Source organism: Anoplolepis gracilipes, chromosome 14 (assembly GCF_047496725.1).
Source record: "Anoplolepis gracilipes chromosome 14, ASM4749672v1, whole genome shotgun sequence".
NCBI classification, from domain to species: Eukaryota; Metazoa; Arthropoda; class Insecta; order Hymenoptera; family Formicidae; genus Anoplolepis; species Anoplolepis gracilipes.
The window spans coordinates 4,375,823-4,402,129 of record NC_132983.1 but is presented as its reverse complement, the minus strand read 5'-3'; the positions used below and the strand labels follow the sequence as shown (position 1 = coordinate 4,402,129).

Below are 26,307 nucleotides of genomic sequence, written 5' to 3'. Positions count from 1 at the left end.
GGTTGCTAGTCGCACGCATATATTGTAGTAACCGTGTAACAGCGGACTGTCTTTTTGCAAAGCGCTAATATATTGGTCGATATGTTTTAATTAATTTCTCAATAATTATTAATTCAATCTTGCCGGACACCCTGTATATCGAGCGAAACTCTGCTGCAGTGGATAAAATCGATCCTGATCAGACCGCGAGGCCACAAGCGTCCCGTTCGCATCTATTGTGCAACGCGCGTTTATTCGATCTCGAAGCTAAATCAACATTGCTTGCGTATAAATACTCATCGTCCGCGCAATCTACATTTCGCATTCCTTTTGCGATGCGACGCGCCATTTAACACATTAACGTAATGCCGAGACGACGATGAGAAGCGGGATAAACATCGGCGATGCTATTAAGAAGCGAGCAAACGTACCGTTAAGAAGACATTAACGATCTTTAGTTGAATGCTGCAATCTTTGTTTTAAAGCTCGAGAACTCGAACACGTATCGGAATCTGTATTGCGTACTGTATTAACGTATTTATAGATGTATACGTAATTATTCCAAACAACTGCACGCTTATATAAATTTTTATATAAATTTTTAAAAGAAAAACAAATTTTTTACATCATTTAATTTAATTAATTATATTTTTATAATTTTTATATTTTAATTGCACAATAACATTAACGTGCAGAATACAGTAAATAAAATTCAATCAATTTAAAAAATTTTATACATCATGTGAAATGGTTGATATATTTTCGATATATATCATTTGAAACATTTTAGATTTTAAACCGCAATTGATGTTTAATTTAAAGTTCAATCGTGTTATCTTCTCTAAAGCATAAAGCAACATTGTGCAATGACTTTTATTCCTTAATGACCGCGCGTCGCTCGTAAATAATTAATTCGTGCTGAAACCCGCTTTCAGTTGACAAATTAATTATTTCGTTTCTAGCGGATAATCCAGATTGCTTAATCCTAGTTACGCCAAATGAATAGCAGAAAATCCGTTAATCTTATTGCACTTTTCAAGATTTGATTTCTTCAAATCTTATTCGGATTAGTAGGAAATAAGGGATTGAAAATCTCGGTAATTTTAATATGTCAGGAGAAAAAACAAATATAGAAAGTTCATTATTCCTTTCACGCAAATTAATCTTCAAATTCTTGCGATACAATTTTTATACATTTTTATACATTTATTTGATAGCAATTTTCTTAATATTGTAAGAATTATATCTTTAAACTTTTCGATATTGTCGATTAAACTCTATATCGCGCAATTCGTTTAGGGGATCAATATTTAACTCACTATGTTGTCGATATTCAACGAAATTCTTGTAAACATTCGCCATCGATGATCTATCAATTATTACCGGCCCAATATAGACCGCGAGGGTCTGATTTCAAACGGGACTGATCTGATTCGGTGCGTGACTGGCCTTAATACTCTCGCTCGCATCCTGAAACTGGGTACATTTCGTACGGACAAGTTTGATTCCGCAGTCGATTCACATACCGGAGATACGGTGTGTGAGAGAGACCCTTCGGAATAAATCGCTCGTTTTCGGAATAAGGCGAATCAACCGGGGCGAAAATCGAAACGTGACCCAGTATCGTGAAAGTGCTTCATTTGCTCTCCACGACGGACGGTTATTCGGCGAGAAACGGCGAGTATAAATGTTTGCGATTCGAGCTCCTGCAGTAAGATTCAAATCTAAAATCATCTCGCGAAATTTTTCGACAATTTTGGACGAAAATTTTTCTTCTATTCTATGACGAAAATTACAAGATATACAAAACGCCACTCTTTATCGTTGTTATTTGTTATTTTTTTATTATGATATAATGCGACTTGAGATGCTAACGTCCTACTTTTAATACTTTATTCTAATAAATTTTTATCCAATTTAAAAAGGAATATTTAGAACTTTATAATTAGCATAGAAAAGTTCTCTTCTTTTTTAATTATTATTGATCAATGCATCTTAATTACTGTTACGTTAACTAAGCATTCCCTTGAACTCACTTTTATTTGTACTTTGCCTATAGAAAGTTAAATTCTTACTACGAAAGAAAAAAAATTCTAATGTAGTATAAACAAAAAAATGTTTGAATGCAGAATTTTAATTTTGAACACACAATTTTGTTAGTATTAACGGTTTGCGTAATTTGTGAGCCATATTAATATTCGTGTAATGCATGATCCGCAGAAATTTTGCGCTACATTTTACGCGTAATATTTATTCTGAGGTAATTCAAGCGCATATGCATTCACCGCCCGACGAAATTGCACGTTAAAAAAAAACAACTTAAGAAACATTATAACGTCAAAAGTTTATTTAAAGCATCATTAAATTTTAAATCTCATCTCTCATCGTTTCACGCGCATTTTATCCGTGCTTATATATTTAAGCGATATAAAATCAAGAAAAGAGTGCATGCGCATTTTCATTCTTCTGGGAAATTAAATCGAGTGAGTTATGTGCTAAGAATTAATTGCGGCGAAACTGTACTGGGCATAAAATCGTATACACGGTTTTCGTACGAAAGTTTCTTAATTAGCGTCTATCCGTTTAATCGACCCTACGTGGGAGACGCTTTTAGTTTTTAGCGACATTAGCGATTTGTACGGCTGACAGTCGGCCACTTGTATTGGAGCGCGGCCAGCTAACCGAAAACCAAATGGGTGGTTCGCCTCTGGGAAATTAAGTGCACCGATGGAAAAACGCGCGAAACCAACAACAGCAACCGCAGGCTGCATTACCGAAACTCGAGCACCGTGGCAGACGCATTCGCGGCAAGAATTTACGCAATATTTTCGCGCTCGCTGTTATTGTTTATAGATACTTTTAACCAGCATCACTTATTCTCGTGTCTTGTCTGTGCATTTTATCTATCAAATAATCCGCCATATATGTAATGATATGTTTCGAAAAATTCGGAAGGAAAGAGAGAAAGAGAAGAAAATATACCCCTGATGAATTTTTTATGTCATCTTTTTTTATTATTGTATACAATACTATTTATTGTTATATATTATATAGACTTGTCAATAATATCAATTGGTAATTTTATTCTGTCTAATTAATGGAAATTCATTAATTATTTTAATAAAATGCTTAAGCAATTATCTATCGATGATATATATTATTTGATCATTATTATATGAAATTGTATAGTATATTGAAAAGCGCAATTAATAGCAAAATGAAAAATGTTTCTCTCTCTCTCTCTCTCTCTCTCTCTCTCTCTTAACTTATTTTATTATATATATTCATCACAATCAAAGTTGTTCAACTTTGACTATTAAATGAAACGTTTGTTGCGTTCGAGATACATAGGACACATATATCACTATTGTTGACAGTACATAGAATGCAGCGTATATTTCTATTGTAATATATTATTTTTATTGTCAATTAGAAAGTTTGTAAATTAAAGTACGAAGATAAAATTTGAACAATTTGCAACGCGTAAACCGCTCATTCGCTTAACGAACAAGCTATGGAGTTGAAAAGGTAATTGAAACGAATCGGAGAAGCGTTAGAATAGCTCTGCGTGAATTGTTGGATTTTTTTGCGTGAGAAATTATACGCCAAGTTCTTTTTTCTCGTGAAAGGACGAAACGAAGATACGAGTGGGACTTTCCTTGCCCGCTAGCGTGGAAGATAAACGCTCATGTGGAGATTATACGATCGTCTGTCCACTCGCTCGTACGTGTTTGTACGCGCTTATTCGCGCAAACAATGCACCCCTCTTCTCGCAGCTATTCTTGCCCATCCATGCTTAAATCGCGCGAATCGAAGCGAGGGAAGCGCCATGCTTCCGGTAGAACGAAACGCGTGTCCCGCGGCGCTGCGGGAATTAATTCCGCGTTAGGAATTGTGCTCCTGCGCACGCGGATCCAACAAAACTCCTGTAACCCGCGCCCAAGAAACATTAAATCCTGCTTTAAACTCTTTTCCACCCCGTATTCCCGCCGGTGTCGTATATTGCCGAGGAATACGGGCGCTCTCAATTTTGTATAACGGCTTGTGCCAGCCGACCGCTGAAAATGAGAAACAATCATTCGCCGAATATCTTTAATCTTCCTACTGCTCGAGTAGCGAAATTCACAGACTTTAATCTCATAGATTGTAATTGTTTACCGTCTGGAAAACATTTTGTTGCCAATAACTGTCATTTCATTTTGGGATAAACTTAGCTGTTTGGATTGAAGAAGAATTTATCAGTTAAAATTATGGTCAATTAACAAGATAATAAATAATAATCGAGAAATTGAAATAAAAATTTATAAATTCGACTGTTCAATAATTATATTTCTTTTTATATTTGTGAGAGAAGCTGTAGATCAATAAAGTATTGAACTACTGTAAAAGTATATTATTTTTTAAGTTAACTTGTATATAATAAAAATGATTTTTTAGGGTATATATAACTAACTTGATACATGAATAAATATATTTAACATGTTATAAATATATCTCTACTGTTTGAAACAATATTACTCTTGATAAATGTTTAAAATTTAAAATAATATGTCATCATGCTATTTTTAATCTTCAGTTTACATAACGGATTGAAATTTTTCAAAACTTTGCTGCAAAAATATTTGAAAAAATATATTGGCCACTTGTTCGTACCATTTCAATCGCCTCAACAATATACTGTGGTTGTCATTTTTCGATTCACATAACGTGAGCTTTGATTAATCCCTAACGCGATTTTCATTTTGGAATCCATTTTTCATTTTCCTTCCGCACGGTTTAAATTTGTGGCGAAATATGAATACAATGCGTGATAAAAAATACTGACACAGCATACAACGATTCTACAGTGTGGTAGAATATAACTCAGATAACACGGGAAGAGTTTATATAGATGTGAAATCTTTCGGAAACCATACTTCCGGTGTTACGATAAACTTTATGATACGATCGTAATACTTATTGAACGGAATCTTGAAATTTCAGTCACGTTTTACTGTAATATTCCTCGAATAATATATAAATATTTTTGTGCGAAAGATGTAAGAATCTCTTTTTTTTTAATTCTATACATAAAGACTTTCTTATCCACAATATCTCATTTGTCACTTAGACGAGTGCTCACAAGGGTCACAGTTTAGGAAACGAAGTCTTTATTCGATCGTAATCTTTACGAGGTGTAGCAACAAGTTGGTAGTAAATTTTAGACAAATCCCAATTTGTCGTCACTTTCTGAATATCTCACGAAATTGTTTAACTTATTCAATTCTGCTAAAGATAGACTTTCTATCTAAAATAATCGCGAATCTTGTTAAAAAGCTATATGAACTTTGCATAAATTACGCTCGCATTATTACATTTATATCTTATTATATACTCCGTTTATAAATGTTTGATTTAGATAAATCGCACTTTAATTATATTTACATGCATAAAAAAAATTAGAAAGAAAATAGTTTAATCAACAAGTTGGTAGTAAATTTTAGACAAATCCCAATTTGTCGTCACTTTCTGAATATCTCACGAAATTGTTTAGTTTATTCAATTCTGCTAAAGATAGACTTTCTATCTAAAATAATCGCGAATCTTGTTAAAAAGCTATATGAACTTTGCATAAATTACGCTCGCATTATTACATTTATATCTTATTATATACTCCGTTTATAAATGTTATTTTAGATAAATCGCACTTTAATTATATTTACATGCATAAGAAAAATTAGAAAGAAAATAGTTTAATCAATAATCTTCAGGAAAAAAATCCAAGACTTCACTCAGACATCATATACATGATGATGTTAAAGCATCTGACTCGGAAAGTATTCATAAATACAACTCGGCACCGGATGATCTTGAAACTACATGCTAGCGTGTTGCATATTGCAACGAAAGAACGTGTCCGTACTCTTAGGAAGACTGGAAGACCGAAAGGGTTAATGGAGGGCAGTGTACTTGGGGCAGAGTGTTGAAGGCGGGAATAATACGATAGAAACCAGCCCGCGCCCGATAGCGAACGCAGCCGCAACACGTGAAAATGGCGTTGCTCGACCTTATCAGGCGGCCCATGATTTATAGGTCTGCTCCGAAAGAGAGTTAATGGAGGCAAAATAGCGCGCAGCGCACACCATGAATCCTTCCGTATCGCGCTGTCGATGGTTCGTTCGACGGCCGGTTCTCTCTCTTTCTCTTTCTCTTTCTCTCTCTCTTTCTCTCTCTCTCTCTCTCTCTCTCTCTCTCTCTTCTCTTTCCCTCTATCGAATTTCTCTCGCCCGGATATACCCGCTTCCGAAATGTTCCCATGAGAATAGCTGGACCGTTCCCAGCCGCAAGCGCACATTCGCTGCTATACCTACCTACCTACCTGTGCCAATTAACACGCCGATGGTTCCTCTAATCATTGCGGATATATTATCTAAAACGATTGTTGTTTGTGTTATATCAGTTTCGTTGATTATCTAACTGCAAATGTTTATATAATTATATATTTGGAAATAGATAGAAAAATCAAATCATGTATTTATTATTAAATAAAAAATTGTATTTTTTTTCTCAACATTCTTTTATTTTAACTATAATAAATTTAAATATTTGTAATTATAGATGATATATTTAATGTTAAGGTTATTGTTGCAAAGTTGTCTCTTTCTAATTCAATATGCGATTGTTTAAATAGATATGAATATGACTAGATTGAATCATTGAGAAAGACAAGAAAAATAATTTTTATGTATTTCCCTGAAAGTTTGTATGTGCGTATAATATAGTATTAAAAATTATCTGTTGATAATTAATATTTTAAATTAAGACTCGTCCTCGGAATATCTAATAATTTGCGATTCACCGCACGATCGGAAAGTTTGATCATTAATAAACTTGTAAGCATGTTTTACGTCACTACCGGTAAATTCGCACGTGCGTTTATGTTGGTTTGCACTGCTTGTTGTTTAAACTTTGGACGCACGTTTATTGCTTTTAGCCGTTTATTGCTTTTATTACTATGATTATTAGTAGCGTACATGGGAGGAAAGCTATAAGGGACGTAACGTACGCTCGGATTAAACGACTTTCTAAGAGCCGAGCCACCTCTTGCCAGTGTACACAGCTTAAAGTTTGTGGACTTGATTTTTAATGGAATAGTATATTCGATAAAAGTTCACAGTTGATATTTACTAGACTTTTAGTTTGCGTTGTAATCGGATTTGAATTCATCGATTCGATCTCAATGAAATGTTTGGAAATTATATAATCTAGAATTTAAACATATAATACACGTATATTACACTATTAAAAGTCAGTGAACCGCGAAAAATATATTATTTTTACGTACACACGTATATACGCACACAAAATTGCGTAGTTATAGTTATTTATAATTTAATCTGGGATAGATTTCTATTTTTTTTTTTTTTGTTTATTTTACTTTTATAAATCACTAATTTCTCCTTATTAGCAGATCCTTATTGTCAGTTTGTCTCTCTAGTCATCTAATAAAGTCACTTTGCCAGTTTATTAACGGTTCTATTGTATTGAACGACAAGCTTTCTTATTACTTTTATACATGCTAATCTCAGGCGTACGCATGCGAAAAGTACGAGCAGGGCTTGGGACGTACGGTATTTTTATCAGCGCCAACTTTATTATATTTTTGCGCTCTATCTGTGTTACGTGAATGACGGGAGTAACGCGAGCGAGAGGTTTTTATAGCTAGTACCACACGGTAGAACTGGAAACTGTCGGGGTAACCCACGGCAAAATGCGGTAACGAAATAGAATCCGTGCATGGGCTGGCATGTTATCGTATTTTACGTTACCTCTCGGTATCCTCGGTATCCTCGGTATCCTCGGTATCCTCCGTCACGCTCAGATGGTTTGCACGGAAGCGAATCTTTTTAACGTTACAAGTTCCGAAGCAGAAATTTCCATCATTTGAATACCATTGCTCTCGCAGCATTTGATCGACTTTTTATTGACGAAAGTATATAAATTTATCGAAAGTGTATAACGTCGATTACAGTGGCAATTTATGAAAAAAAAATAATTGGAGAGTTTCTTTTTATATACAAAAGATTGTTGAAATCTTGTTTAAAGTTTAATATAAGAAATAGTTTCTTAAGAATAAACTGGAAGGCAGGAGGAAAATGTGGAAAAGTATAATTAATTAATCGCAAAAAAGATTATTTAATTGAATTTTTGCAAAAGATATTACTTTGCCTGTTGGATTCCATACATGTTTCGATCACCTCAATTACGGCTTTACTAACGTGTCCTCCCTCTTCTCTGTTTCAGCTGTATCGTCACACATACCTGGCCCATTACAGGATTGTGAATCTGGAGACACTGTAAGTAAACGAGCCGCGTCTCGACGATATTTTGCGACAATCATATCTCAAATTTATTCTGTGATCAAGTTCAGATTTGCATTTTAATCTCGGCCTCGTAAGCCATCCGGCGAAGGGAGGGAAGGGAAAGTTGGGAAAGCTGGGGTCGTAGCGCCGCGCGTGCAAATTACAAACTGTGCACGAATTTAATCCCGGCTCGTCTTACCGTCACCGCTTTACCTTACCTTACCGCTCTGCCCTTAGCGTTCTACGTCTGAGAACTTTCCTTCGCGGATTTGATCATTAACTCAGCATTTAGGAGCGGTTATATCACGATTATCGCCATACCCGACCGCCGCAATCCCCTTTCGCTCTCCCTTTCTCACTCGTCTTTTTCAGCGGAAAAAGTTAAAGCTATCTTTTAAAGTCTAAACTTATCCGTACGGTTTTGCGTTTTTCGCGTCCGCGACGTTTGCTGGTCTTGCAAAGGCAACGCAAATTTTTCCTTGTATTTTATTAAAGAGAAAGTCCCTATTTTCTTCCTTAATTTTTTAAATCATACTTTTTCTTAGACTCGACTTGATTAGATTTGACCGACAATGAGATTATATAGTCTCTCACTTGTGTGTTAAATTCTGGGGTTAGGGTTTGATTAAACTCTCATTGTCAGTTATTTAGATGAATGGTTAATATTATTAATTTGAATTTAATATTAATTAAATTTGTTAGAGAATCAATTTTTACAATCGCGATTTATCATGTTTTTGTTCAATTTATTTGTATATTTACATATATGCGTGTGTGTGTGTTTCATTATTTATATATTTATCCATGTCCCACTATTTGAATATTTGTTTACTCATTAGTATGATTGTTACGTATATCATGTATATGCATACTAAATATTATTGTTTTCCATGCGCTGTTTATTTATAGCAAATTATAGATTTATAGCAATAATATTGTATTTATGTATAAGAAATAAATACGTTCTAAATTCTATATTTAGCGTGTGAAAAGATGCATAAATAAGTATTTGTATACAAGTCCTTTTAGGTGTAAAATCTAATTGTTATCTTAATTGAAGATTTAAATTAATCGTCATAACTGAAAGTTACCTTTCTGCCGACAGTAGTTGTGGAATTAATATAATATTTTGATAGAACAATCTCGTTTCCTCCCTCTTGATATATTATTCAAACTCCCTGCGGAATTTAAGTCAACCGAAGAACTAGGTCACCTGTGAAACTGGCAAAATTATAAGGATCAATTTCTCACGATCGCGAAACCACGAGTACTTTCTCGAGATTCGCGGGAATAACGTCGTCCTCGTTCGTGAAGTCCCGTCGTTCGCACTCCTCCAAGAGAAACCCGTAGGATCCTGAAATTCATTCACGCGAAACCACGACTAGACATCCTAGTTCTAGAGCCGAGGTTGCGGCAATTCCGCCAGATTTCGCCGTTCTGTGCGGATGCCCGCGGCTTCTACGGCAGGTGAATCTCCTCCCGGGCTTTACCGTTGCGCTTGAGATCATCGCTCTCAAATAGTCATACAGATCAAATCACACTCCGTTTCCAAGCGTGTCTCGCAGGCAAAGGCCGCTCGTCATCTTTGTATGTACCTACAGTTGCGTCGTTTCGAGGTTTAACCTCGTGACTGTAACAAACGTATGTACATATATACATAATTCGCTGTCGAGTTTGAGTTACGTCGTTGGTTTTCGGAGAGAGAGCTAAATTTCTAGATAAAGAGCGCAAACGAAGTAGTCTTGACGTGCAGAGTATTTCGGGAATATGTACTGTGAACCGAGAATTTCAGCTTTGAGATTATTTTAAACAAGAAAGTATGGATATAGGTTTCGAAGTTTCTGAACGTTAAATCTTTGAAAAGCACTTGCGCGAAGCAATTAAAAATAATGGAGGATAAAAGTATAATAATAATTAGCGGTGTATATTATTTATCTTATCTATTAATTAAAAAATTTAATTAAACAATTATATCATCTTTACATTTTTTTTTAAATCTTTAGATATTAAAGAAACACATGCAACGAAGAGAAAAATAATGATTATGATTGCGATTAAATAAATCTTACATATTAATTAAAAAATTTTATAATCTTTAAATATAAAAATATATATGAGGAGAAAAATATATAATATCTCGAATAAAATGTTAAATTGCGCGTTTCATGACGAATTTTACAGGTAAATAAACTCTATTGTAGAACTACTGCATTGCGACAACTCGTCCATTTTCGACGAAAGTTTCACGCGAAAATGAAACGACACGGCGTAATATATGTTCTTAGGAAAATGAGAAATATGTTGGCCTCCGATACACGATATACACGTGTTATATCGCACGTGATTGTCAACGTCATAATCTTACGTTATTCGTTGTTTCGTATATTATGCTTTGCATTTTGAATGTGAAAAAGTGATTTTCTTCGCCGAGCGAATGCCGCCAAAATGAAAGACATTTTTCGCGATGTAAACGCGCCAAAACTAAATTCATTACGAAATTTACACTCATTTACATATATTTGCTGTTATATGTACATTCGCTTTTATTCGACGCGGGAAAGTAAACTCGTGCCAAAACATTATTTTATACTTACAATTAGATAAAACATTTCGCTATCGTTTCCACGATTATAATATTGCATTTACGTCGTGTCATATTTCTGTACATGTATTTCGAATCCCAGTTCCTAGTTTCGTCGAATAAAGCATGATTAAAATTTACATACAGAACGGTTATTTTCATCACCAATATCTTTTGACTATGAAAGTTGAACTAAATACAAAGAAAATATATTCGATGATAGAAAATGCACGTTATTGTTTAAAAAATATATATCTTTTAATATATAATATAAATGTTCAACATTTTTATGTTTCCATTGTAAATTTCACGTACAATAACATCATAAGCTTCTTCAAATCCAGTTAATTCATCAGTTTACGAAAATAATTGGATTGCACTTTAATTATATTCTTTCTCTGTCCCTTTTAATATTCCACAGTCAATATTTTCGTAAAAGTTGAAAGCTTCTCTGACCTGATTTTCCAGCACGGTGCGATGTTACTGTAATATTGCAGGAGCGCTATAGGACGTTGTCAAAAGTCTCAATTTGAATTATCCACCGAATCAAAGCGGATCAACTGTGCGAACGTTCTCTTGTAAATTTTGCCATTGCCGCAATAGTTTGTTCACGCGTGGCGGCAATCATGGCGCGGAAAACAGTTGGGGGGGCCAGTAAATCCCCCGTCGTTTTTGGCTTTCGGTGTCGCGATAAAAGCCGGGACGACGATGTACACCGACATGTATGTTTGTATATGTGTTATATATATATATATATATATTAGGATAGAGGCGAAAACGGGGAATGAGATGGAGAGAGAGAGAGAGAGAGAGAGAGAGAAAGAGAGTAAATAAGCCGTGAGTTTCCTCGCTGTATATTCCACGCTAGGCGAGGCCGAGCGAACCTTGTCCCGCTATAAACCCGGTTTGTACGCCGCATGAATACCGGTGTCTTTATTTATGGCTTTTCGGGAAGAAGTTTGCTGTGGGACGACAAACGTTATCCAGCGACGACACGACGACAGTGAAGTCGCGCGTACGCTTTTCATCGATTTTCCATGGCCGGCTGGCGCGGATGAAACGCCAGTGGATAAAAGAGGGGGAGGGTCATTGCGCGAATCCAGCTGGAAAAAGTCCGTTTTTCTATCCGACAGCAAGGTAGAAGCAATTGAACGGATCAGTGCAACAATGTGGTCTGGTTGATTTTTTTTAAAACCTCGCAAGTACATATTTATCTTAATTACCTTAGAACAGCATATTAAAGTTTATATATACACGTATGTACACATAGATTATACTTACCTGTACCTTAGCATTTAATAAATACGACACGTCTTACAATTCTTATAATTTTCTTACAATATTTCTGGCGTGTATTATAAAATTTTTGAAATGCTTTGAGAAAATTTAATTTACGTTAATTATTTAATTTTTTCTTAGAAAAGTGAACTGAGCCAATTTTGTGTATTAAAAAGTCCGGAATATTTGTATGTATTGAAAAATGCAGAATGCGCTTTTCATCTCTGTAAGACTTTTTTTATTAATTTAAAATTTAATATGTGAAATCATTTTCTCAATAAAAACATTAAAAGCTTCATAATTTTTCAAAATTTAATTCCGGAGCTAGGTAGAACAAAATAAGATTGCATAATAGTAAATGTTTGCTTATTTCGTCTAAAATTCTAAAATCAATTTCAAAATGTATAACATATTTTTAGTTTACATCCCTGGTTTTTGCCTTTATTGTCTATAGAAAGGAAGCTCTTTCTTTCGGTTTTTTCTCTTTTAAACATACATAAGCGAATATGTATACATATGCATTTAAAAAACATATCTGAAAATATGTACTTTTTTGGGACATAAAATAAATATTACGCGACATAAAATGAAAGTTGCATTTTTACAGTGTTCAAAGCTCTTTTATCGATGTTGATTGGAGTTTCCATCAAAACAAGTTTTCATAAAAAGTATGAAACATAATGAAAATTCAAACAGTTTTTTTACAGAATAAATTTGTATTTAAACTTTAAATTGTCGAAGAGATTTATAAAGAATTTAGAAGAGAGACTAACAATAAGCTTATCAATCACTAGGATAAAAATACATAAAACATTTCGACTTTGTAACAATCGAATGATTTGAAAAAATACGATATAATACATATACAAAAATACATTTGTTATTTTATCGAGATATTTTGCGCAATTATTTTATTGATCTATTAGCGTGACGAGGTTCAGTGGCTTCAACAGTTGAGAGTATCGATTTATTCGTTTATTTCTCGATACGTATTTGCTAAAAGTTCTTACTGCAGTGAAAATGGACCCTAGTTTTCCGTATACGGAAGTGGACTGCGATAGTTGGCAATTTTCCATCTAGAGAGAGAGAGAGAGAGAAAATCTGATCGAAACTTTAAAACTTTTATTCTAAATGAATAAAACTTTTACTCTAAATGATAGTGGAAGAAAATAATGCTCACAAGCGTGTAAAAATGACACATTGTCATACTTTTTGTAGTGTATCTTAGATAAACCGTCGTATGATACAAAATATAATTTCTCACATAAAAATTTAAAAAAATGATTTAGAAAAAATTAAAAATTTAAGATAAATTCTCGTGATTTAGAAAATTTAGTGTATACATATGTATAATGCATAATATTATAAATTTCGTCTTAATTCGAATTTAAAAAAATAAAAACTTACGACATATATAAAATTATATAAAATAAAGAGCAATCAAAACTGTATAATTAGGAAATTCTCTTTGATTCTCGAATAAACAATGGCTTCAATGTTTCTCGTCAATTGTCGGGATCTACGATGATATTTTTATCAGATACAAAGGCAAAAATTAACTTTCCTTAATCGGCTTTTCTCAAACTCTTTGTAAACAGCTTTTATCTAATCGCGAACAAGCATCAGAATTCTTCCAATAAAAGTTGCCGGATTAAGGTTAATCGCCTGATTTACAAAAAGGAATTTAAAAAATATAGGCATTGCAAATGAAGATAATTATCTCTTTTAAATATATTTCAATTCATTTTGAACGTACGAAAGTTTTGAAACAAAATCATCAGTAAAATTATATGCAATTATAATTTTGTTTACGTCGCATGAATGATTAATACACGCATTAAGAGATAATGTATTGCCGGCGATAATAATGTATAATTCTGCAATAGTTTTTGCTCTGTTTGAAAGCATCAATATAACATGGTTGCCTAAACGTACTTGTTAACCAGGAACGCGGAAATAGCCAGCTGCGCGCACACACACACACACACACACACACCGGTTTGGCGATTAATTGCATTTCTGAATTACAGTCGTAATTATTCCCAGAATAATAATTTATTCGCTGTTTTATTTGATCATTCCCTGACCGGTAATAATCCCGGCCATTGTTTAAGTTCCGAACCTTCCTTTGACGAAGAATTTGCGGCCTGTGTATTACGTTCCGAAATCAACAGGAACAATACGGAGCCGTAGTTATGCGAGACTACATCTCTTGGTTGTCCGGTAGTTTCAAACTACGACCGTGCCTAAAATCATACCAAGAGTTACGGCATTGTTCAACCGGGACATAGTGACGTCATTGTTTGAGGCGATTGGTTAACGAAAGCTAAATAATATCAAGCTGAACGCGCTGATATCTTCCTTCTTCTCCTCCTCCTCTTTGTCTGTCTCGATTTTATAAACCCAAATTTCAATAATTGCGTTTGTAATATATAATATAACGGATTTAACCGATTCAAATCAATTTGAAAATAATTACATGCCCCCCGCGTTTTTGTTTTACAATTTCTCTTTATATTTCGCGACCAACATTATTTTTCTGAGAAAAAAAGTTCCCTGAGCAAAAAAGTGTGTCACAGCGGTATACATTAGCGAAATCAAGCGATACAAAATGAATAAGAAGTTTATTTCGTAACCTCCTTGATATTATTTCATATTTCCTTTCATGAATTAAAAATAGTAATATGCTACATTGTATAATGTCTTTGTAATGTCTTTCTCTCTTTTTTTTTTTTTTTTTTTCTTTTGCACTTTTGTCGCTAAAATAATAAAATAGACATGTTTATGTAGAGTCGTAATATTTTCGCTATAACCATTCATCTTTGAGAGCACATTCTTCGGAGGAGAAAGATGCCAACTGATGATCTTTTTATTTCTTGCGGGAAACGTGAAATACGAAACACGCGAAAAAGCGGGTGACAGGTGTGATGATGCGACTTTTTCCGCGAGATGCGAAAACACGAGTAGTAGATACCGTCTTGGAAAACGCAAACGCGCGAAAAAAATAATCGCAGTGAATGAAAGGCGCAATTATTTTTACTGTACTAACCGAAGCAACATTAATTATAATTATATTTGCAGGACGGAGACGATACTGGCGGCGAACGAATCTACGCCGTTGCAGCTCGCTACGTGGGGGCCACGTGGCAACGCCCTGATCTACGTGCATCAGAATAATATCTACTACAGACCGGAAGCAGAAGTGGCTAATGATTATCAGATAACTAGCACGGGAGAGTTTGGCACTATTTATAATGGAGTTCCGGATTGGGTGTACGAGGGTGAGTGCTTTCGTCTAATAAAGTCTGAAAACAGTATGTTGATCGGAAATTATGTAACAAATATTTAAGCATACAATTATCATAATGTTTTGTTGTTAAAAGCTTTGAAGTTTTTTTTTTTTTTTTTAATTTAAAAATAAAAGAGCGTGTTAATAATAATCGGATGAAAAAGACGACAAGATTAAAATGGATTAATATCTAATCCTTTTACCTTTCGTGAAAATTTCGCGGAATGTCGATATATCGTAATCCGCTGTTTGTGTTGCTGAAACCGGGGACTATTTCGATTTATCGTGCTTGTGTACCTTTACTAACGGTTCAGCGAATCACGCAATATTTGTTATTTGTCCCTTTGAAGAATTTGTTTTTACAAAACTAACACTCTTCTCCCCCCCCCCCCCCCTGTTCAAAAACATTTTATTTATTTCTATGAGAACATCCGATTAAAAAGAAAGGAGCGAAGTTCGTACGTGAAAATAAAATTTTTGGAATATGATACACATACACAGTTTGTAAAATAACTCGACAGAGATTGCCTTTTTTACAATTTTATTTAATTTAAATTTGTCTAAAATTAGTAAAAAACTTTTGCTTTTTTATTGATTATTTTGCTCTTTTCTCGTACTAATAAGAGATTAATACTCTAGGGAATAATGGCTCATTAGAAATGCAAATACGGAAAATTTTCTTCGAAAAGAAAAACTATTGCAGTTGATCTTTAGATATGCATGTTCTGTCGTTTCTTGTGTCAATTCTTTTAAATCCAATTCTTTGTATAATTTCGTTTAATTCAAATTTGCGTGAAATTAGCGGAAAACGTTTTGTTGTGATTATTCTGCTCTTTTCTTGTACTGCAATAAAAAATTAACTCTAAGGTAATGGCGCATTAGAAATGTAAATTAATACGAAATTTTCTTTGGAGAGAAAAACTATTGCAGTTGATCTCTAGACATGCCCTGTTTTTTTTTGTCAATTCTTTTAAACCCAATTCTTTCAGTTGGATTAGAAAGTAAATTAGTTAAATATTTTTCTACGAAATTGCACGTTTCTCAGCAAATAATAATATATTTTATAAAATTATTGCAGCTTTATCTCTTTAATAAAATTTTTATCAAAATTACATTTAAAATTGGAATTTTCAAAATATTTAGAGATTCGTCAATCAAATTCGCAAACTTCCGCGTTTGCTTATTCCCAACCCTTCATCAGTCATACTCTTTTGTCCACTCTTAGTTTATCCCTTTGAATGTCATACCTCGTTTTACCACGTGTGGTGATAACGGGAAGAATCAACGGATGAGGCGCATAAAAATTCATCAATCAAGAAGACAAGTCCGCGAACAATGTGAGAGGGAACTCTCTGACGGGTTACGGTCACTTCCACTAGATTTAGTTCCTATATCCTGAATGACGTTCATCACTATGAATATCGTATGTCGCGGGGCTAGTAAAGTTACGCATTCGATTTCACGCATAAAAGCATTTCGTACAGAATAGAAGAAAACGTAAGGAGAGAGAGAGAGAGAGAGAACGACTCATCTCGACTTCAATCATGTGAGATATTTTATTTTTAATTCAACTAAAGTTTTAAAAATTATTATATATATATATATATATATATATATTAAAATAATATTATATATCATTTGTACAATATTTTTACTACAAAAGAAATTCACATAAACAGGAAACTTTGAACATTAATTGTTTTATTAAATAGCTAAAGAATTTTATTAATTAAAAATTTGTGGAAGTTATATGTACATCGCATAACAAAAGAATAAATTGATTTTGATATCGAATGTCAACGACAATTAGCGGCGATGATCAGAGATTAATATTTGTGCGATTGTTATATTGTTTTCTTTTTTTCGACAAATCTGTATAAAAATACCCGCGGCTATAAAAAAAAACGCGCTTATAGTATCATGGACGACAAGTGGATCAACGGGGTGTGTGTTCATATTTAAAGGGATAAGCAGCACGGCAAATTGTCCGGATTCATAACGTTTGTGCTATTGGCAGCTGGATCATAGCAGCTGCCGCTGTTGAAAAGCAACGGAAAAAGCTAGGGCATAATTTAAAATGCAGAATCACGCCACGCTTTTATATGTATATCCCAAACGATTGCCTCGCAAGGCCAACAAATTTTGCGCGTTGACCGATGCGAAAGATTCATATCTCGTCATATTTATTTGTGCATTTTCGCGAACAAAATTATTGCCTTGAATTTTGTCAGCTGTTGAGTATATCTTAATCATCTATGAATTTTTTGCGCATCGGAAACCTAACAAGTTTTCTTCTTCTGCGATTGTTTTATATTTTTAATACAATTTTTAATACAATTTTTAAAATAATTTTAAATTTTTTTCTTTTTTTTTAAAAAAAGATAAAATATATAATATGTGTGTAAAAAAAGAATGTAGTAAAAAGTAAAATATATACATATATATAAAAATACTCAAATTTCGTAATCGCATAAAACAACAACTTTTATATTTTGTACAATAAATAAAAATAAGAGTAATTTGAAAAATTTAAATTGAACAATTATAGCTACTCGTGAGAAGATTATTATAATATCGCGTTGTAAAAAAGTTATGCATTTAGGGACATCTCGCTCTTGTAATCTTTCGATCGGTCAGTGCCAAATAATTAAATGGCGCCGCCATCACTCCATGATTGATCTCTCCACACGGATAAATGATAGAAATTGTTTACGCATCTCTGTTGTTGATTTATCGCGAAAGTTGCGAGCGAATCGCGTCGTTTGGTCGAGCACGACGCGACGCATTTTGTTTTCGCTGCCGGAAATGGCGTTGCAAATGTGTGAGATTGAGGTGGATTCTACAGGGAACTGATAACTTCGTGATATATCTATACGCAGATATGCTATCAAGGGAACCAAAACAACGCTGTGGTCGTTGATTTTCAGAATAGGACAGGAATTTCGCGACTGTCATAAACGTAGCGGTCAATAATGAGGGTGCTGCAAGAGCACTACCTCCTATATGGCGTGTCAAATTATGTATTTTAAATTAGGTACATTTTGAAAACAGCACGCGAATAAGGATGTGTGCGTGTCGAATGAAAATATAATCACACGAATCACGCGCGAATTTTAATGAAGGTAGTCAACGTTATTTGAGATTTTCAGAACATTACTTAACACAATGCAGATTTTAATATTATGCCAACATAACTCTGTCATAATTTGTTAAGTAGTAATTTTAATAAACTTAATATATGTGTCCTAAGCTATTATTATTACATTTAATAAAACAAAGTAAAATGAGTGTTATTTAATAATTAAGTAAAAGGTTCAACGTATTATATTAAGTAATTAAAGATTAATTAATTGAACACTATAATAATATTTACATTAGTTGACTGAATCCAATATTATTAATTAACAATATATGTATGTTATCGGTTAGTTAAAATTATTAATTGCAACGCAATATCTTTTAGTGCGTTTATTCGTATTCTCAATATATGTTTCTCGTTTGTAAAAAATAAATCGGAAAGAAAATGTACCTAGAATGAGACTTGTTTTGGAAAATTCACACTTGTGATTGTTAGTTTCATCGTGCAGTAACGCGAGCAATTTAAAAGTTTCGCATTATCGCACATTTTTCCTTCTCTCCTTTAACATAACTTTACAGATCTATGTTCTATGCTCTATGTTCAAAGGGGTATTCAAATTGCATCAGCGAAAGCCTCAAATCGAAAATTTCACTATTCACAAGTTCGACTGCACGATTTGATGTTCTCATTGAGTCGTGAAAAAGCGCAATGAATAGTTGGCTGACGTCCAAATTTTTTATCTTTTTTTTATTTTATACAGCAAGCCAGGAAAAACACAGATGGCCTCGTTTTCAATTTTATAAACTTTTTGATATCAGACCTATTTCAAAAGTTATATATAATTTACATTTTTATTACTTATTAATGACATTTTATTTATTCATATTTTTATTTTAAATGTGTCAAATGTATGACGTATATGTTTTATAAATACTATGTATTGTAATATTAATAATACATTATTATATTAATAAATAATAATACATTAATAATAAATTTACATATTAATAATATATTAATCTATAATATATTAATAATACTTGTATTACTGATAAGATTATAAAAATATTATTTTCTATTACTATATTAGAAGAAACTAGCGAGAACTTTTTACATCGTGTGTATAAAGAATGCATTTAAAAAATTAGAGTCACACTTTAAGAATAAATATTTCTTCGCTTTACAAAGGAATATTTAAAAATATCATCTTTCATAATCATATTTTAATATGGCTAATTCGCGAGTGTCATTGACACGTTTAAATATCTCGCCGATATCTCCGAGTATTTGTGAATGTCGTAATGGAAATGCTATCGGACGTTCGTGTTTGTGAATGCCGTTTGAATGCATATCGTACATGGTCGTAGCGCGAGCTAATGACAAACTGCCGACTACGTTATCGGTCGTTAAATCCATTACGAATAGCGATGATTAATTAATATGACGATGACAATTAATTGGTGAGTCGTCCACACGTGGCGTATATTAAAAGTAACAAAAACAGGATTTTGATTCGAATGAGAGGAATGTGAACTGCGTCAAAGAAATATACGTGAATATTTTCTACGAATTAAATGATATAAAAAAAATTATAAAAATAATTAATAAAAAAATGATATATTATTAAGTAAATTAAATTACATTAAATAAAAAAGGTCTAGGCTTTTTACGAAAAAAAAAAAAAAAAAAAAAAAAAAAAAAAAACCAGTCTTAGCAAACACTTTGAAAAGAGCTGACTTTATAAAAGATCCGCAACATACATACATATAATCGTTCATCGAAAAGATTCGCAGTTATTACGTCATGAGAAATCGATTCGCAATAACCGCAGGCGATGCGAAAAACGTTTCATCTCGTGTATGGCGCAGGCTCGCGATTTTACACAGTCGAACAGCCACGAAAGAGTCGTCAAAAAGTGTCAAACCGCTGCTCTACAAGTATGCCACAAGAATGAACTTTTCAACAGTCTATATTTTGTTCCCGTCAGCCGAGAGTTTCGCTGATGACATACGTATATCCAGTATCTATTGTAGCTTTGAGATTTTCGTAGCTAGTGTTTGGCGTATAGACTGACTTACGTGCGCTGAAAATTTTTATTCGACCCGACCAGACGATAGAATTCAGCGATGTGTCACACAGTGAATAAAATAGTTTGTTGAAAAACGATGTCTTTTATCTAATATCAATCATTATTTTATTAATGAAACAATTTAATAACTTTTCAATAATGACATTAATACTTATAATCATGAAGAATCTTTAATTGATTTAATTAATTTGATTTAATCTTTTTTAACTTGGAGGAAAAATTCTTTTCTTATCTTAAAAATTAAATTAATTCGAGAGATTACATTCTACATAATACATTAATTAAATTGAATATTAACTATCATACAATATTACATGATTATAACATTATATATTAATATTAATTTCATAATTAATAATAGTATTAATATCATACTTTCTGTATAGATATAATATACATAATATACACGTAAATTTACAATAATGACACATATTTTGAGATTATCGTAAATTATAAGTGATTCAATGTACTGTAATAATGTAGAAATATTCATGTTACGAGGTAGATACTGATGAAGATGTCATATCTTACAGTTATGGTGATATTACGGTAAATTACGCGGTAAAGGAGTAAAACCCGGGGACTATACTGGAAATTTGTGGAAGGTAAACCATATGTCAAGTGCATTCCGTGTTGGATTAATTATTTATTAAAGGCTTTTTGCTGGCGCACAATAATTCGGTCTAGCATTACCGCCACGTCACTTGATTAATTATAATTGTTTGTTACCTTGTTTACCTTCGCGAGATATCGTTATAAATACATCTAATTGACGTAATTTTCGTAGTCACAGTATATTACGATGTTTCTCAAACATATTTATATAATTATTTATAATTATTAAAACTTGTTTATATAATTATTTAAAAATTTATAAACTTTATAATCTAACAATTCACGAGGAAAATAGGAGTTTTTTTTTTTTTCAATGAAAAATATTTTATATACATCTCACGTTGCAATCGACGCGAGTAGGTTCAATTGCTTGACGCAATCAATTGAACCTATTCCGGTTTAATAATAAATAATTCTCTTTTCGTTAAAAGAAAAAAAAAATGATGTTGCGATATTATCAGACACTAAAATATATTTATCTTGGCATTTGTATTTTTATTTTAAATTTTCTCACATTTATTCTGCGGATGAGAAAATGTAATGCTTATCTACGATTGAGAAGGAAGTGAATAAATGAAACACGTATCAGATATCTGCAGAATCATCACTTAGCAGTAAGATCTGGCGCGAGAGAGATCGTTCTGACATTAATACATCCCGTGTAAAATGGAAATCCGCGCTTTCTACTTCTTTCAACAATGGCGAATGTGACATTAATAGAGCGGCGGGGATTTAGAGAGAATCCTTTTCTCCAAATCCCGGATGGCTAATGGCTCCCTTCCCCTTCTTCCTCCCTTTACGGGATTCCGATTTCTGATCGGATTCCGAAATGTTTTTCCTTGCACGACAGTGGCGCGCGTGCGATGCTCCTCGATAGAAACGTCCTCGCGCAAGATTTATATATTCTATGCACGGAATATGCGTTATCCTCTCTGTTGCGAATCGTAAACACGAAATGCAGAGGATATTTTACATTTCCCTTCGTGTATGCGCGTGTGCATCCCTTTCCCTCGCGATATGTTGGACAATCTCGATGGGAATATCTCTCGGAAAAAGGTTTGGATTGGTCTCGCTATTTTTCACAGAGTTTATTTAACCTTTGAGCACTATATGCTCCAGTCCAGTCGCGTCCATGCGCGATGCATCTATACAGCTGCGTCAGATATCACAACAGAAAACTTTTAGTCGCATCTAAATAATAACTAAAAGCAATTTGTTTTTATAATATTGGTTTACGCGCGAGGCGCGTAACTAAATACGTATATGTCTTTCTAATAATAAAACTTTATATATTAATCCAATAAAAATCCAAATTTAATAATTGCATTTGAAATTTTGTCCTTTTTTTTTCTAAATTTTCTTTCAAAATCTATAGAATTTCATATTATATAGAGGTTCTGAATGAGATATTGTATCGGAATAATTCTCAAAAAAATATAAACTACAGATCTTTCAGCAAATGTATTACCTCATCTACTATAATCATCTTTAGAGAAGTTTATGAAGATTGAAGAGTTTATAAATAATGCCTGAACATTTTTATCTTACGTATTAAAGCAATCTTATCCTGTACATCTAAAATGGCGGACAACCACCCACCACCCATCGAGAAAATTACTCCGACTTACGTAGCTCAAAATGAAACCACGCGGGGAGTTGTAAAAAAAGTTTATTCCGGGATAGACACTACTGGACGTAAGTAATTGGCCGGCGGGCCTGCCAAACCGGATTTATCGGTCGCTCGACAGGACTTGTTCGTTGGTCGAACGCCGTTTTTCCTTGCGTGCCATTCAGATCCGGTAGCTTCCTTATCCCGTCGTTGCAGTCTCAATACACACACACACACACACACACACGTACACACGCACACACACACACGCATACAGAGACCACGTCCACCCGGAATTTCACCCTCGGGATATTTTTCTCCCTCGTCACGTCCAGCGAGCTGCGCAACGCAGCGTCTTTGTGCATTTTCCCTTCCTCTTTTGCTGCGATCTCTTGCCATTCTCTTCTCCACTTCTCTCTTCCCTTTGTTACCTTCTGCTTCTTCGAGTTTGCCAGCGACGGAGCTTTTTGCCCGCGCTTTTCTCTCACGTTTCTTCCCGTCTCGCAACGTCGCGAACCGGATCCAACCGGAGTCTCAAAGGTCTCGCCGACATTCTCGAAATATGCTAACTTTTCTCATTTTTCTGGCTCCACATCTCTCAAGAGCGGATTTATATACATATAAGCATGTGTAACATTAACTGAAAAGCTCAAAAAAAAATAATAGAAATGAGAAATTAGAGAAATCGCAAAAATCGCTCTACTATTTTTATAATTCAAAATTCTAAAAATATTATAAAATGTTCTTTAACACAAACCTATTTTTTTTTTTTTTTTTTTTTACTTTTAATGTCTGGTAGCATTTTCAAGATATAGGAGCTTTTATAATCTTTCGTAATCTTATATTGTATGTGTAGATCTCTAGGGAAGGGTTTTTCGTATTCGGTATAACTATCTTTTTTTTTTTTTTTTTTTCTTTATGCACGATAATCTTTATATTTTTTTTTACCAAATGTCATCTTCTCCTCGCAATTTTCAGACTTTTGTTCAAACTATCTTTCTACAATATATCTAAATTAAATATCCTACAATAATTTTTCTCCGTTCCTTTTTTTCTTTTACAAATTTTCATTTCAGAGAACATGCATTATAGGGTTAATCTGCCACTGTCTCTTTCTCTTTCTCTTTCTTCCTCTCTTCTTTCTCTTTGCCTATTCATTCTTTTTTGCTCTCTTCTCCTTTCCTACGATGCTCTTCGCGGCTTGAAAACTGGATATTTACGTCCTAGTGCGCTCGCAAGCCGTGGTTTCCCCTCTTTTGAGAGGAAATGAAATAAAGAGTTTCCGCTCGGTTCTCCTGTAACTCGTTCGGCTCCTTTTCTACATGCTCTATGAACCCAAGCGTTTATTACATCAGCGATTTTCCTACGAACCGACGTGACAAAAAAGGGAGGGACGGTTTCCCTTTGTCAGGCTCCTTATTTGCAATGTGTGGGAAAAAGTGGCATTAGCGCTGATTAAAGATCCTTTTCGAGCGTTTATGCTTTGTTTATCGAGACCCGAATTGACTGGCGAAAGGAAATTCACAGCTGCTTCTTACTGGCTCGTTACCAAATCAAAAACGACAAGATGTTAATCATCTTGTCGTCTGTCTTATAGCGAGAGACTACAGAATAAGGTATTATAAAATAACGAGGTATTAATTACAGAATAGCAAGATATTACAACGAATAACGAGGTATTACTATAAAATAATGAAGTTTTAGGAAATAATATTTTGCTTCAATTTTGAAGTCAATATATATATATATATACACACGAGTCTTTGATCAAAATCGTTATTATGGCAGAGAGCAGAGCAAGAGAGTGCCAATATCAAACATAAAGCTCTTCTTTCTTCACCGTTCACGCTTTATTTATCAAAATAAAAGAGAAAAGGGACGAGATTCTCCCTTCGTGTCTCGAGATACATATCCCATGTGCTTGTCGGTACGCTCTATAATTATATACCGAGAGGAATGCCCCCGATGAACTTTGCTTGTGAACTTGGCTTTAAAGGAGGACGAAACGGTCCTCGTAATTTCTCGCTTCGTATAACATCGCAGGATCCAACGATACCTTATGGAAAAAAAAAAATATGTATATGTAGTGGTAAAGTCGACAAAGAGATGGATATGCGCAATACATCTATGATAATTTTGTTCGTCAGAGTTTTTATTGTCAATTAGTTGTTTTTGTTAAAGCGACAGAATGAAGAAAATAAGAGAATTTTTGTTGCGAGACTTTTTAAGCTTTATGTAATTTGTACATGTTAATGTGCACGAGGATCCACTTTGACAAAAAGGAGAGTATACCGGTTTGTAATTAAATGAGAAATATTTTTTCTCGTGCAAATTCGCGTTAAATCCATGGAATAATAATGATATAAACTCTCTTTTATCAGATAATTTACATATATATTTGCATCAATATTGTCGCAACAATTTCAAATATTTACAAAAAAAAAAAAAGGATTAAATTATATATGCATTTAAATCATGCTTGTATAAATATGTATATAAAGCCAAACAAATTTAATAATCTCTTATCTAATTTCCTATTTATTTGTTTGTTGTTACAGAGGAAGTATTCAGCTCAAACAAAGCGCTTTGGTTTTCTCCGAGCGGCAACAAATTAGCCTTCGGCTATTTCGATGACTCGAATACTCCCATTATGACCATACCGTTTTACGGATATCCCGGAAGCTTAACTTTCCAATACACCTCTTCGATACCAATCCACTATCCTAAGGTAAGTATTAAAGTAAATATTAATCTTATATCACTGTTCTCCAATGTTTTCATTATATATGATAAAAAAATATTTTTCCACTTATAGTTTTATTTCATAAATTTTGAATTGATCGAATATCATTATTATATTTATGGTTTTATTGAGAAATTGTTCGTTGTAATTTAAATGATGCAATAGCTCCGTAAGCTAATTTAGATTAAAAACACATGCGTGGAAGTTTAAAAGTTTTATGTTTGATATAATTTTTTACTACAAATAGATTATTTTATATATCCCTTACATATTTTGTATCATTAATATTCGCTATTTTAATTGATTATCTTGCCGTGTGAAAAGCATTCTGGAAGAATAAAAGAAAATTTTTCGTGGAGCAAACGTAATGTCACTTTAAAAAGCAGCGATTCCTATGTTAGACGCTCTCAGAAATGTCTCCTTTACTTTGTCTTCTCGCGAATCTTCGCGTCGCGCTGCCGTCGTCCGAGATATGAAAAGCCCTCTAACCGAAGTTTACATCCTGAAAAGATGAGAGGAACGTGAACGTGGCACCTCTGCATTTTTCAATGTCTTTTCATAACTCGCGATTGACGTCACCGCAAAAAGTCTTGGCATGACGTGAAAAATATCTGCCGTTGATTCAACCTTTTGCGTGACATCTTTGTCTTCGAACGACGAACCGCGAGATGGAAAATTGCTCACATACGGAAGTAGAGTTGGA

At 33.6% G+C, this 26,307-nt stretch overlaps 1 protein-coding gene across 16 annotated transcripts in view; it reads left to right on the top strand.

The window, feature by feature from the left end:
- Positions 1 to 26,307, top strand: part of LOC140673344 (venom dipeptidyl peptidase 4) — a 329,058-nt gene that overhangs the window by 268,722 nt on the left and 34,029 nt on the right. For all 16 annotated transcript variants that reach the window (XM_072906244.1, XM_072906243.1, XM_072906247.1 and 13 more), the window contains 3 exons: positions 8,263 to 8,315; positions 15,262 to 15,461; positions 25,420 to 25,589. In XM_072906244.1, the coding sequence (XP_072762345.1) occupies positions 8,263 to 8,315; positions 15,262 to 15,461; positions 25,420 to 25,589 (423 nt within the window). The remainder of the gene's footprint in view (positions 1 to 8,262; positions 8,316 to 15,261; positions 15,462 to 25,419; positions 25,590 to 26,307) is intronic.